The 16,110-nt window shown below is 34.7% G+C and overlaps 1 protein-coding gene across 1 annotated transcript in view; it reads right to left on the reverse strand.

Annotated features, from left to right (window-relative positions):
* The window catches only part of LOC149071770 (arrestin domain-containing protein 4-like), a 30,821-nt gene extending 17,205 nt beyond the window's left edge, over positions 1 to 13,616 (reverse strand). The window contains exons 1-3 of the mRNA XM_089247856.1: positions 13,296 to 13,616; positions 6,953 to 7,313; positions 491 to 619 (exon numbers count right to left, since the gene is read on the reverse strand). Of these exons, the coding sequence (XP_089103982.1) occupies positions 491 to 619; positions 6,953 to 7,124 (301 nt within the window). The 5' untranslated portion in view covers positions 7,125 to 7,313; positions 13,296 to 13,616. The remainder of the gene's footprint in view (positions 1 to 490; positions 620 to 6,952; positions 7,314 to 13,295) is intronic.
* Between the last annotated feature and the right edge of the window lie 2,494 nt (positions 13,617 to 16,110).

Here is a 16,110-nt window from a genome sequence, read left to right on the forward strand (position 1 = left end):
CATATTGAGCACATTTAATTTGGTTTGTACAAAAAAAACTTTATGATTAACCCTGTAATGTAAAATTAATCTTGTGTCTATGTGTTCAATATTTTTCGTAATATACGCATTTCAAATCGTGTGATTCTTTTTGAAACACCCTGTACTTCACTATATAATGAGATATCACTAATTTATCACCAAAAAATATAATTTCCAGCTATTACTGAATGGTGGAACAATAAATGGCTACTGAAAATCACATTGAACAAAAATAGTGCATTTAACGGAAAAAAAAGTTTATCATGATAAACTACATTACATACCATTTCAATGAGAAAAATACAAAATACGGCGAAATACGCCAGTTGTCATCAAAATTTCTGCCGCATTTTTGAATAAATGTATTCGCGGAATCTGTAGAAAAATTGATTCAACATTGAAGGTTCGACGAATTGTAAAGTTAATGGCTCGGTTGTAATGGCAATGAATGTTTCGATTTATTTCTTACCTCCGACCGGTGGACCTTCACCCAACATCCTCATTTTAAAGTCTATATAATTCTCTTTGTCATTATAATTGGCTCCACCTCGATCCGATAGTCTCACGACTCCTTCACCGACTATATGAAAATATAATCCTGTAAGAAAAAAAAAGATGCCCGAAAAAATTAAAATATTCATGCAAGATACAACCTCCAACTAAGAACATTGCAAATATTCTTACATATGCCCTAATGAGTTTATATCGATTAACATAAATTTTACTCTCATTAAAAATAATTGCATTTAATACTATTTCCCATTTATATATTGCAGATATTTTCCAATACGAAAAATCATTTCCACTTATAAAACTAAATTTAACAATATATAGTGCGTCTTGAAAGAACATAGAATGATCACTTGATCATTTTTGTCGCACGACGGTCATTTTCTGCACACAAGGGCAATATTTTTAAAGACCGGGGCCTACAATTTATTGCAGATTCCGAACGGCAGGCTTGTTTTTTATACTCATCGAGAGGTTGGGGCACTAACCCCTTGATGGGGGACTCCCTGCGGTAGCAATTTTTACTGCAGTCATGTCACCGCAGAAATTTTGTAACCGTTTTTGTTGTGCCCCTGTATCAGGAAAGTTTTTGTGACAAGGACGAACCGGGTATCGAACTCGCGACACCTCTAAACATCCTTTGGTACTTTCCTGTCTAATAACTTTGACATGAATAACAAAATTGCAATTTGAGTTATTAATACGAAATTTAAAAATTGTCTCAAAATTTTAGAGACAAATGCATAAAAGTGCGACTTCCCATAGAATTTTAACAAATTTGCATGAAGATGGATAAGAACATGGACAGCCTACTTCGAAACGGTGTAGTAAAAGACTGGACAATAATTCAATTTTAATGGAGTGAAAAAATTATATATTCGTTGTAAATAATATTAGTTTTAAACTTACGAATGTAAATAAAAATATATATTATATGAAATTCGGGAGAAATTAGGATGTATATATACTGAATGAGATATCCTAATTTATCACCAAAAAATAAAATTTCCAGCTATTGCTGAACGGTGGAGTAATAAATAGCCACTGCACAAACCACATTGAACAAAAATAATGCATGAATGTCACGCAATGATAATTTTTCTTGTAAGGAAACCTTGGGAATATGGCGTCTTTAACCGAAGGGATGGATTGTCTCACATATATCCAGTAAAAAATTATAGAAGTCTGTTATTCACAAAGTCTTACTAAAACGTGGTGGTTCTATCGAAAAGAAAAACTGGAAGGTCAAGGAAAAAAACACCAGAGAAGATTATCACGTTTGTGTTTATCCCAAAATTGCAGCTATATAGTGCGGTCTCAAAAGCATGGTAAGAGGAGAGAGGGCCTTACAAAAATGAGATATGGTTGAAAATTTCAAGAATTTTCCTGAGAGGGCCACAGAAAAACCACTTGGCCCGGGGGGCTCACGATGCTCTTAAAACGGTCCAGCCCTCCATGTGAAATTTTTCGGGTATATTAACTGCTATCTGAAAGTACACAATTCGTTGGGGCATTCTCGAAACGGTAACATTGGAACTCGAACGTGAAGCTTCCTGACACCATAACAGATGCCTCTCTTTCCTGTCTACTTTCTTTCACACCAAGCACAACTCAGGTCTATCGCCTTGAGCAATTTACTACCTAGTGAGTTTTTCCGGAAGTGTTTGTACCTAACAGTCTGGATGTGTAATCCAGTGTTGTGCCGGCTTATTATTCAGTGCTGCCATCTATTTTTCAGAAGTGAAGTGTGATGATTGAATGTTTGTACTGTTTGTAGGCCTTTTGCTGTCTGGGCGAGATTTTAGGCTCAAAGTTGGGAACCACAAAAAAAAACAACTTGGTTTGAACCCAGGACTCACGATGTGAGTTCGTCACAATGATTATTCGACCACTAAAGCGGCCAATTCTGTCTACTCTCTTTCTTTCTTTCAAACTGAACACGGCCCAGGATCTGTCGGCTTTAGCCAATTTCGGCCATTATCCCTATGCAAGGGCGGGATCGTGTCGGAGAAAAATGTATTATGCACAGAAACAAATGTACATAGACACTCTCATGCACAATTTTGTCTCCTGCATGAAAATTCAAGCATTTATCGTCTCCACTTAAAAATATGTATGACAGATGGCAGCACCAGCAGGAATACAAGACGAGCATGACTCTGACAACACAAATAAGTAAAGACCACGCGTATTTACTCACAGCATGCTCTTGCATGGACAGACGGAGTTCACGTCTCAAATCATGCCAGTTACACTTCCAGCCACTTGGGTTACAGAGATTGGCATCTCCCAAAAAAACATGCATGAAACTCAATACATACCTGAATAGATATTTTACATGCCCGAAAAATATTATCACTATATTTACTTTAGATTTATTTGCATAAAAAATATTGAAAGTGATCAAAATTTCGATTAAAAAAAGCATTACATCACTTTCGATATCTTTTTATGCAAATAAATCATTTTTTTAATCGGAATTTGGAAAGACATACGAAAATTCTAAAAGAATGTGATCAACATTTAACAAACCGCTAATTATAATTTTTCACTTTTGGAAAGAAGTCACCAAGTTCATTTTTCATGAAGTCACCATGTTGTGTGTATGATATTTTTTTTTCAATTACACATGTACATACATATACGGGGTGATTATAAAAAAACTATCCCGACATATGGGCCCCTAACTATCATACCATTCACAGAAACTGAATGAAATTTTGGCATAAGGTATTTTGAGGTATGCGCTCAAGAATGATATGGAAAACAACAGTGTCACTCTAACAGTTACGGTTACAGTGAGAAAATTTCAAATGGCAACACCAAGTTTTTTGTATTGGAATGTGATCTCCATTGTGAAAAACCCTAAATAGCGTTGGAATGGCACCTGTAGCACGAAAATCCCCGGAGCTACGCAAGGATAAAGTAAAAAGGACTTTGCCGTGCACCAGAGCATTAATGTTCGTTTCATTCGTCCTACCATTTCTTCGGCTGAGATCCCAGCCTGATTAGTCCTCCACAAGGTCATGTGGAAAATTTGTGAAACACAATAAAATGCTTTATTTTATGCTGCTTTTCTGTCCTTATTGGTTGTCCTCACTTTTAGCCTATCTACCGCCGGTGATTTTCATGCTACAGTTGCCGTTCGAACGCTATTTAGGGTTTTTCACAATGGAGATCACATTCCAATACAAAAAACTTGGTGTTGCCATTTGATATTTTCGACATTTTCTCACTGTAACCGTAACTGTTAGAGTGACACTGTTATTTCCCATATCATTCTTGAGCGCATACATCAAAATACCTTATGCCAAAATTTCATTCAGTTTCTGTGAATGGTATGATAGTTAGGGGCCCATATGTCGGGATAGGTTTTTTATAATCACCCTGTATATATATGTGTGTGTATATTTTTTGATTTCCAATTTAAGATAAGTGCCTTAATGACAAACTATTCACATCACGATCTGACACTTCTGCTTGATTTAATTTTTTTTCTCGTTTCAATATTAATGATCACCTTAATACTCAATCAAACTACACAAGTGTATTTTGTTTTATTTGTTTTTATTTTCCATATTGACATGTACTAACCTAATGTCCTTAGGAATTATATGTAATTAGTAACATGAACCATGTTATCCCATGGTGTTTCGAATACTTATTGATATGTAATTATATGTCTCTAATTGATATTAATTTAAAAAAATGTTTTTAGTGTTTACAAAAAGTTGTTTTTCAGTAAACGTAGATCGGCTCGAGGCGCAAATGCGAGCCGTTCTCCCCGTTAAAAAGTCTCACCGCAAATAGCAACAGGCCTACAACGTTACCATTATTCATTCATTACACTTCACTGACTATGAGTTGAGAGAAAACTCATAGTTTAAAAAATTGATTGCAGGTGGCAGCTCTACACATGACAAGCATTACACAGAAACAGGTAAATTTCAAGAAAGGTTCACTATACATACACATCCCAACATGTACCAATTCGTTAGAAGTTCCGCAGAGGAATGTGGACGAGGTGCATGTCTGGTTTAGTGGTAGTAGTAAACGGTAAATACGTAATGACGGTATTTCTGCATATAAAATTTACACGGTTATCTTCATGCAATAAAAAATTATAGTTTCATGCCTCATCATAGTCATTTTCATGCCGCACATTGGTTTAAAATCAACAATTATCTTATTTCAAGAATTATAATAGATAGTTTTGCTTTTATTTGATAGATAGCAACAGAAAAATATTCAATTTTTTCAATTTTTTGTCCATGCACGGTCAAAATTTTTACATGTCCTGGACATGCCGGTCAACACATTCGTCCAGCTCTGCGGGATCATTCGAGTTGAACTTTTTTTCATCAGAGGAAACATTTGTTACGCATATTCGTCCTTCAAAAGCATGTGTGAACAAGTCCATGATAATCGGGCTTGTTTGTGGTACACATAAAATTTTGGCAACGAACGCATGTATTTTATGCCATACACACACAATGTTGCCGCTTCCTAGGATACATCGATTAATTGTGTACAATGAGGTACTGTACTAGTTGATATGCTGAAGAACTTCACGTGATGAAGATTTCTGAAACTTGGTAATCTTTTCTGATTTTTTTTTCTTTACCGTCCAGTTTGTGTTTTTCTCTTATAAATCCATTATATTTTTTAAGACTTTATGAACAACTCTGACTTATACTTTTATTATTTTCACTGAAAATATGTGAGACAATCCATCCATTCGGCCGCACTTTCAAGGCGATGCTACTACTCACATGCAGGCCACCCGGAAATCTGATTCGCCGAGGAAGACGAATCGAACTGAAATCCTGTATGATAGGCCAAATTATTTGAACCAATGTTATGAGAATGTTTGAGAATATTTGGATATGGGTCGATGTTTGCTCTGTTCTGTTACATCCAGACTAAAAAGATAATGATATACAGATATCCCTCTATCTAGCTTCTCTCATTCCAATGATTCGTCCAATTTCAAACACTTTTCCTTTCCACACACTCTTTCGTTTGCGACATTACGTCACACCCGTTGTTGAAAAATGTATCCAAAACAAGTAATACAAGTAGAATTTTAGAACGTCCTAGCAGAGTGACAAAAAGGTCTACTATGCTCTTAGGTAGTCCGCAGGTTAACCTAATCACGTGGATTCTCTAATTACACTTGACAACAATGAAACTGCGTCCGACATAAAAATATGCGATTCCGTATTATTTTAACCTGCTGAACACGAATATTGCCATGAAAAAGCTTCATTGGCTGGCTCGTTTTTTTTTTTTTTTTTTTTTTTTTGAGATATTACCATGTAATGTGTTAAAAAAGTGCTTTACGAGAGGTGTCTGTGGACAGCGATGAAAATGAATCTGACATGAAAATGCACAATTTCAACTGGTTTTGATCTACTGAAAACGGATATCACCATTAAAAATTTCTATCGGCCTTTTTCTCGGAGATATTACTATATTAAGAATGAATGAACTATAGTGTGGCAATATATCTGTATTTATATGAATTTTTGTGTATTTGTATTGTGTGTTTATATATATATATATATATATATACAAAGTGACTACTCTTTAGTGTATGTAACTTTTTTTGACAATAAATGTTTCACATAATCACACATGATAATCAGCATGGCTCAACTCAACAGAGTAAATGGCATATATCCCTAGCGGGACAGAGCCTGGGCCACGTCTGGTTCTTGGCATTATGATAACCACATACAACTGTGTGCGACCACTGGGATGGAGCTCTGAAACGTTGATTTGGGATGGCATAATAATTAATAGTCTTCGTGAAGTCTCAGTTCAGAGATGCTAGCGCAACCTGGTGAAAACGTTTTCCTACAGGTCATTTTTAAAAGTTATTTCCTATTTTCAAACGATTACACTTTTTTATGTGCACCGGAAACTTGCCATTGACATTTCATTTATAGATACTCTAACATGCTGAGATGTTGTATAGCTCCCCACCCCTAGGGGAAAAAAGAAAGATGGCAGGCATATCGGTATTGCACAATGTACCGTACGAAAGTTTAAGTGAAGTTGCCGTGAAGCTAGTTCGTGTGTAGAACACAAAATTGCTGTGCGGTAAACCAACTTTACAATGTAGAACAACTAACTGAATCAATTACAACTTTTTTGTAGAGGAAAAAATGCTTGCAAATGAGTTTTTTTTATGGCGTTATCAACAACACCAATTCAGAAGAGATGCCAATAATAGCATAAACTTAGCGGCGTTTGATGATAATGCTACCTCTCGATTTATAATGGTAACCACTCTACAACGATATTTTTTCTTGGTCCGCAGAGTATCATTATATGGAGGTTTCACTGTACAAAAGCAAAACTGAAACTGAAAAATGAGGGTTGTTTTGGTGATTTATGGAAGATATAATCTACTCACCGGTAACTGGCGTATCCTCATCCAGTTCTATGAGTACACTTCCTGACAAAAAAGATCCCGGAAGGTACAACAGGCTGTCATTATCGAGTATGATGATAAACTTTCTGAGTTTCTTGGCAGCTTTACCGCCATTATCCGTCCTTATATATCCATTGGAAGCGTTGTACCACATTATAACTGGTCGGTTCGGTTACTCGTATATTTCTATCGTGATTATATGAATAATTTGGCACTTTCGATAGAAATCACAAGAACAAATCCTAGATATGACCGCAACATAGTCACTGTAAACAAACACTGCGTCTCTTTCATATCATGGTGAAGAAAAAAATGTCCTAACCAACCAACATATGACGAATTCCTGAAATATGAGACATGATAAATTAGAGAAGTATAAATAAAACAGAATTATCGATTATAATGTTGGAAAATATACCATTGATGGATATCACATTCAAAGATTCGGGCCAATACGATATTTTTTATCGGTCCGCGAATCAATTTGAAACATTAACATTGAAATTTATTTGATTGGTGTTTTTGATTTACATTCAGCACTCAAACAAGTTATTCAGTTTTTATACCGCCGTCAACAAAGTTATTTAGTTTTTGTATAGCGTAGAATAAGTTATTCACTATTTTTGTAAAACGTGTAAGAAGGTGTTTGGTTTTTGTATTACGTTGAAGAAGTTATTCAGTTTCTAAACAGAACGCTAAAGAAGTTGTTCATACTTTTTTTAAACAACAAATGGAAGAAGTTATCAAGTTTTTGTATAGCGTTGAAGAACTTATTCAGATTTTTCATAGCGTTGAAGAACTTATTCAGATTTTTCATAGCGTTGAAGTTATTCAGATTTTTCATAGCGTTGAAGTTATTCAGATTTTTCATAGCGTCGAAGTTATTCAGATTTTTCATAGCGTCGAAGTTATTCAGATTTTTCATAGCGTTGAAGTTATTCAGATTTTTCATAGCGTTGAAGTTATTCAGATTTTTCATAGCGTTGAAGTTATTCAGTTCTTGTACAGCGTAGATGAAGATATTCAGCTTTGTATAGCCGTCGATGAGATATTCAGTTTCATACAACGTGTATGGAGTTCTTTAGTCTTTGTACATCTAAAAATTATTAATGTCAAAAAATATTTTAAAAATTATTGACGTCAAAAATTCATTATCGTCAAAATTTAATTGACGAATGCTGTCAGAATGTGGGTGGTGTACGGTTTGAAATTTAAAAAAAAAAAGCCTTAAAAAAATTTCATTCAGTTTTTATACAGCCGTTAGAAATATTATTCGCTTTTTATAGAGCCTTCGAACAGAGCGAGAGAGAGAAGTTATTCAGCAGTTCCCCTAACACGGTTTTCTAAGAAATAATTCGGTTTTTATGCCACCTTCTCAGAAATTAATCAGCATTTGTACCCCCACCCGACAAGAAATTATTCAAATTTCATATGGTATTTGAAAATCTCTCTCTCTCTCTCTCTCAGACATAGCACTTTATTCCATGTCTGTAATTGAAATTGTCACTAAGATGTGTGAATTAAAAATTGTTTTTCCCTCGCTTATGCTGTTCTTTCCCAACTTTTCCCTGATTTCTTAATTCAAATATCTCAGCAATTATCTCACTCAGACACGCGAATTTTTTTTCTTGTCCTCAGTATGGGCAGGGCAACAACTTTCTAATTGGGTTTTTGAGGACAGGTTGACCGTATTGAAAGTACGTTTTTGCATTTTTATAGCTATACAACTCCTTGCACCATGAATAACGTACCTACACGATATTTAGATAATTTTTTTCCAATTGTGGAAGTATGCCTCTATGATTAAGGGTTCACCAGTAAAATGCGGCAAGGGGAATTCAATAATCACCCTCTATATTATCATGATCAGACATCAGTGGTCTTTATTCATTGATATTGAGAAGGTGAACTTCCTACTGGGAGAAGAAAGCTTATGTAAGTTACGGTAAAAGTGTTAAATCGATTATTATGCCCTACCAATCGTTTTGATAAACTTATCACTTTAACCGGTGAATATGCATAATACTCAAGCCTCGTTTGGTATATTTGATAAGTACTAACAAAATTATCGCTTTCACCGGAGATTATGCATAATACACAAGTGCCGTTGGTAGATTTGGCGAATACTTGAAATTTGTCGCTTTTATCAGTAATTATGCATGATACCCTGGAGTAATTGGTGAATCTGATAAATTCTCTCTCACCACTGAAGAAAATTCCAAGTGAGCCTAGTATGCGGGATAAATATAATCGTACCTCGATAATATAATGATAACGAATTTCACAATCATACACAGGTATAATGATTAAATACATATATTAATTATCCAGTATAACATACCATACAGTACGATTTATCGTCTTTACCAACAACACATCACTTGAACATTATGCATAATCACCGATAAAAGTGATAATTTTAGGGATATGAATTAGATTTTTTTATCACATTTACCGTAACATACAGTTGTATATACGAAGTAGCTCATTTCATTGGCTTGTTCAGCCAATCTCACAAAACCAATTTCACATTCCGAGAATCAACGCTCCAAAATTACCCTAAAATCATTGAAATAAAATTAAAGTAGAGCCGTGTGATGTAATGACAGCTCCCAAAATTAATCATGGGTGTCAAAATGCAGTTCATTCTTGTATAATTATTTGAACACAGTATATACTCACCAGATTCTCGTAAACGTCCGTTGGTCATCGATTCGAACGATCCAAGAATATTTCAACCAAAAATTTTGCTTTTGAACTGATTCAAAACACACTTGAAAACCCTCTGCCCATTTTCTAACCGGCCGCACCCTGACTGTATCACGGACTGGTGCAGTACTTTCACAATACTAGGCATGAACTTTGGCGCGTGACACCAAAAATAAGCTCAACAGAAACCTGTCAGATGTGTTTATTACCGAGATTATAGACTAATAACTTTGTCTATCCAGTTACGGATCATGAATTCCACGATGATTTTATTATCGTTAAATGAGTTACATTAAATTCTTATCACATCTTCATATATTTACATTGACATCACCTCAAACTTAAATAGCCCATGAAATGATGTAATAACGGTAGTGTTCAGATAATATTTAAAATTAATATATAATGATGATAATTTGATGTGAGTATGAGTTTGATATTTCTCTCTGATGAATGATGTCGGAAAATGAATGTCGAATAACATCAATGTGAAATACAGGGTGTTTATAAATAGACCGACACTATTCAGATGCATATAGCGCCCATTTTCTCATGGAGGTATTTTGATGGAACTTGGTATGCAGGATATATTAGACCATGGAGTATATATGAAAATGCAATAATTTTTTTTTTTCAATTTTTAGCCACCAGTTGAAAAAGTAGCGCTATTTTATCGCAGTTATTTTCTCCCCCATGGTCTGAATAACGTATATACCAAGTTTCAATGAAATACGTTCACCACCGCGGGCGCTACGTAGGTCGGAATAGTGTCAGTATAATTAAGCTGAGTAACTAGCTGTCAGTTGAATTATACTGACATCATCGACCTATATAACCCATTGTGGCGGACGTATTTCATCGAAACTTGGTATATACGTTATTTGAACCATGGGAAAACGCTAACTACTATAAAACGTGCCACTTTTTCACCTGGTGGTAAAAAATTGAAGTTATTTGATTCTTTCTTCCCCCCCCCCCCCACCAACCCATGGTTCTAAAATCCTGTATACCAAGTATCATCAAAATACCTCCTTCTACATGGGAGCTACATACGTCTGAGTAGTGTCAGTTTATTTATAAGCACCTGGTACCTGTTTTGATTGAAAAAATTATTAATTATAATGTGTAAAAGTAGTTCTTGACCCTTCCCCCCCCCACACTTTTGGCCCTGGCATGTACTAAGGCAGCCGTGAAATGTGTTTGGGGGGTGAGAAGCTAGAGAAAGCTGTGAAGAAAAAAAAACGAAGATATTTTTAATTTCTTTTTATGGAGCATTACGTGACTTACAGGTTAAAAAAACACTTTAGGACTCCGTTTCTCTGTTTTATCGGTCGGTCTTTTCATTCTCTCGCGACTCCCTCTCCCTGATCGAAGAAACCATTTACTCACAGCTACTTTTAGTCCTTATCCTAGTACCTCCATCATAGCCCTCCCACCATCTAACCTTTTACACCATAAAACTGATGATTTTAAATCTGTTGCCTCATACCCTAGCCCGTATTTACGGGCTATTATTATTAACCATTGTTCACTTAATCATACCGCAACCCCTTCATTTACTAGCAGATCCCTTCCCTTGTCATAGTAAACCTCTTTATTACCCTAACTCTCATTCACCTATTCGTTTTGTCTTACTGTTCATTAAACTGCGGGTCCTTTACCCAAATGCTTAAATATCTGCAGCTCATTTTCCCACGGGGGGAAGTCCTTGTCCAGTGCTCATATATCCGCAGCTCTCTCCATCTAGCCCTATTAGCACCAATTCTTTCACCAATAGGGTTTCTTGACTTACGGTCATATATCTGCAGTTTTCCTAATCTTTCTCCCTTTCATCCATTGGGGTCCTTTGTCTGATGGTCAGATATCCACGGCTCTCTTAATCTAGTATCTCTATATCCGGCAGCCATGCGGTCGTGTAGGCATCATGTATGACTCTCATTGTGAGGATTAAGATTTGAACCCATATTGATGCACATTGGTGGGCCGCTGAAGTTGGTTTTCCAACTTCAAAGCGCAAATGCGAGTCGGTCTTCCATTTGTAAAACTCTCTCCGCAGAGAGTAAGCAAACCTTCAACATGATACTTATATAACATGGAAAATTCAAGCATTTATCATCTTTACTTGAAAATGTTCATTGTTTGAGTTCATTGTTTAGACAGTGGCGGTACTCTCTTGCGTAATGCCAGTTATCCATGACTTAATTAGCCCTCATACCTTCATCGATCCTTTGTCTAATGGTCATGTAACTGCGGCTCTCCCATTCCAGCCCTCGATAACCTGTGATAGAGTCCATTGTCTCTAATGTTTATAGTCCCGTGGGGCCTTACCCTAAGGGACATAAGTTGCGTTTGATATCAAATACCTTCAAACGTCCCTAATAGTTATGTAAATAGTCGGTTGAATTCCGATTCCTACTAAATACATACATCAGGTATCCTCCGATACCTTCAAGACACGACGCACACTTCGAGAAACAGCACCACAAAAAAAATTGAGTTGGTTTACATGGCACCGGATCAAGCCACAACAGTCCTCTTTAAGTATCGGTTTTTTCTTATAATCGCGAATTATTGAAATATTAATTATATTTATTATTATATTAATTATAATTTGAAAAAAATCCGTGAAAAGTAATAAAATTATTGTCATAATATTAAATTGATTATGGTAAAAATAATTTTTGGATATCATTATTTAAATATTTTAATTATTAACGAGCTCAATCCGCCCCCCCCCCCAATTTCGTTATAATAGTAGTAGAATAATTAATAATTGACTGTTTTTCCAGGGGAAACATTGCAAAAAAAAATAATAGTTAAATTTCTACATGTTTTTTTCATTTTCTATAATTATTTTTGCATAATTCCTCATTTATTAAACGCAATATTATAAAGTATGAAGTTCAGGATGGCGAGGATAATAAGATTCTAAAATACATCAGTATTTTTTAATTATTTTTTCTCTAAATTTCCATGCCATAACTCGCTTTGGAAGCAATGTAAAAATATTAACTTTTCTAAATTTAATAATACAGTGTAACTTCGCTACAAAGGTACCCTCTACTACGATAAATCTCTCGATCTAACGATAAAATCTAACGATATTTTTTGGATTTTTCACTCAAAATCATCTTGAATTTAATTTCAGCTTCGTCACTTGTTCTCATTCTTCCAAGAGCGTCAACTAACATCGGTGATTTGCACCACGTGATCACCGAAAATATTGATGTTAAGAGCTATATATTGGTAATTAAATTTTCACTGTGAAACAAAAAAGTGCAACACCTTAAACTTCTATACAGGGGCTATACAAATGAATGGATCTTATTAATCAACTAATTAATTACAGTTTTTCACGACGAATAAATGCTTTACAGCACATTTTCTGATGGTACTAACAACGCAAATTTAGAAATGATGCCAACAACAGCATAAATTTGGTGGCACGTGATGACAATAACTCTCGATATAACGATAATCCCTCTACAACGATCTTTTTTTTCAGATTACGCCCGCAGAATATCGTTGTATACAGTTTTCACTATATTCAATTTAATTCAATAATGATAAAAAATTTAAGTATCCTAAAAAAATTATAATATTAAATATCACTTACTGTATCCAGAAAAAGTATCCAGGAAATAATATAAATATTATATCAGACACACATTTATCTCATCAGAATTCGAACATTATGTAACGAGTGAGGGAAAAATGAAATACAACATGCTTCATGTCTCACATGTTACGTCGATCGAAACGGAACCGGAAGAAAGCACATGAAGAAAGACACCCATGGAGATCACAAACACTAACGCCAATTGGGGAAAAAAAAAACAATAAAAACCAAAACTAAAATACAAGTTCAACTCAATGTACCATCATGTTACGCACGCATGTAACTCTCTTTACACGCCAACTGTGCGACTGAGTGTGTGTATATGAACTTTCCAAAGTAACTACGGGTAATTTTCTCCTCGCAGTTCGAAGTGGCTAAGTGAGTTGATGAGGGCTAACAGGTTCTGGTATGGAGTGGTTCTAGTCCGTAACATTGAAGAATTCCAAAAAAGAAAATACTTTTTTTTTTGCCCTATAGCTGACCTGTAGCATAAGTTGTAAGAAGAGGTAAAGAACATCTCAACATGTTCTCTTCCCTCCAATTTTTCTTTCGGTTTCTCAGATTATGGTGGACAATAGGTAATGTTATAAAAAAAAATGTGCAGTAATACCCCCCCCCCCCCGACTTGCATTACCTCGAGTTGCACGATTTCGGAGTTACGCGATTTTCGGCGAAAAATCTACATTTCTGAAAGTCGAGCATAATCACGGGGATTATTGTGAGAAAGTAGAGATTATATTAAGTGATAAACACTGCTCTCAACATTGATTTTCCTTCTCAAAGATATTTCAGTGATTTAAGGAAGATTTTGGGGGCGCTAATTCCGAATCTGGCATTAGTTTTGTCAGATTAGGTCTAGATTTTCAGGATAAAGTGAAAATTAAATTTCGGTGATAGGTAATACATAAATATATAGCATACACATCACATTGAACAAGTGTGCGCTATAAATAAATACATAGTGCGTTATAGATAAGTGAATAAACTGCATAATAAGTAAATCATTGGGAAAAAAATATTTTGGTGATTTTATGGTGACTTTGGGACACCGATTCCAAATCTGGCGTTTGATTTGTCAGATTGGCTCTAGTTTTCGAGATAAAGTGAAAATTAAATTTCAAAATGGCAATTTTTTTTCAAAATTTTCAATCAAATTTTGAAATTAACTACCATAAACAGAGCATACAAATCAAATTGCAACTGCGTAATAAATAAATACAGTAAATCATTGGCAAAGATATTTCAGTGATCTTAGAGACATAGATGCATTTTGTATTGCTGATTCCGAATCTGGCATTGTTATGCAGAATTGAATCTAATTTTTGAGATAATGCATACTCTCAACAGTGTGATTTTTACGCTGTTTATGATATAACCATTGAAATAAGATTTTCCCCTTTTCTTCAAAAACTAGAGCCAATCTGACAAAACCAATGCCAGATTCAAAATCAGTGCTCCAAAATCGCCTGAAATCACTGAAATATCTTTGCCAATGATCTACTGTATGCATTTATAATGCTCAGTTTCAATGTGATTTGTACGCTGCTTATGGCATTATCATTGGAATTTGATTTTAACTTTATCTCAAAAACTAGAACCAATGTGACAAATCCAGTGCTAGATTCGGAATCAGCAGCCCCAATATACCCTAAAACCCATTAACATTTTCTTAAGAACATGATTTTTTTAGCATTGTAATCAAGTAAAGAATTGTTCTATTCGGCCTATTATATGTAATGAAATTGATGTATGTTTGACATGCTAAAAAACAAGAATATTTAAAGATGAAAATTTTTAGCGTGAAAATACAGATTACACAATACAGTCCTTTTCACCAGACCGGATTGCAGTTACAACGCAATTGATGAAGCCCTATAGAAGCGTGCCATAACATCATAGTCATAGTAAGGAAGAAAAAGACAGGTGTTCTTCCTGAAATTTTAAAAACCAATGAAAACCACGGAATTTAATGTTTTCTTCTTTTTTTCGTCTCAAAAACATGTTGGAAAATGCAAAAATTATTTATTATGCCTAAGATTATCTGAGAGAGAAGGGGGTTTCAGAGAAGTCTGCTCTGTTATCAATTTCTGTCATACTGGTTGATTCGGAGCTTTATTTATATGATTAAAATAATAACATACAGAAAATAAAAAAGCAAATATGCATGTACAAAAATATTAAATACCAGAAGTTGTCATATCTTGGCACATTTTGGTTCCATTTGTTACATTCTCTCTACCAGTGTGCAAAATTCCTGATTCTACTCGTGTTTCTGTAGTACTAGTACTCTGATTCTGATTCCCAGTCTGAGAAATTCGTCAGTGCAGACGAAATGATGTAAATAAACGTATAAAATTATTTCTTCCAATTATTATGAAATTATTTCTCATTAATTGCGTCATTATTTCTTAATAATTATGTCATTATTTCTTAATAATTATGTCATTATTTCTTAATAATTATGTCATTATTTCTTAATAATTATGTCATTATTTCTTAATAATTATGTCATTATTTTTCATTCATTACGTCATTGTTTCTTATTATTTCCGTTATTATTTCCCATTAAGTCCGACAATATTTCTCTCAGTAGTTCTGAAAAGTTTTCTTTAATAAATTTTCAATTTACTTATTGCTTCTTCTACCAATTCTTCACTGAAGTTTTTTTTCTTTTTTTTTAAGCATTACTATGAATTCTGCATCTATGCAACCAGTTTCACCGGAGAGAGAGACTGCTATAAGTTAGTTTCAAGAGCCATACAGAGCGCGCGATCCTTGTGTTAGAGAGACTCCTGATTTAAAAATGAATATT

The sequence above is a fragment of the Pholcus phalangioides genome, unplaced genomic scaffold (assembly GCF_987345545.1).
Source record: "Pholcus phalangioides strain wild (caught in Gottingen) unplaced genomic scaffold, Ppha-v1.0 ptg000018l_1, whole genome shotgun sequence".
Lineage (NCBI taxonomy): Eukaryota > Metazoa > Arthropoda > Arachnida > Araneae > Pholcidae > Pholcus > Pholcus phalangioides.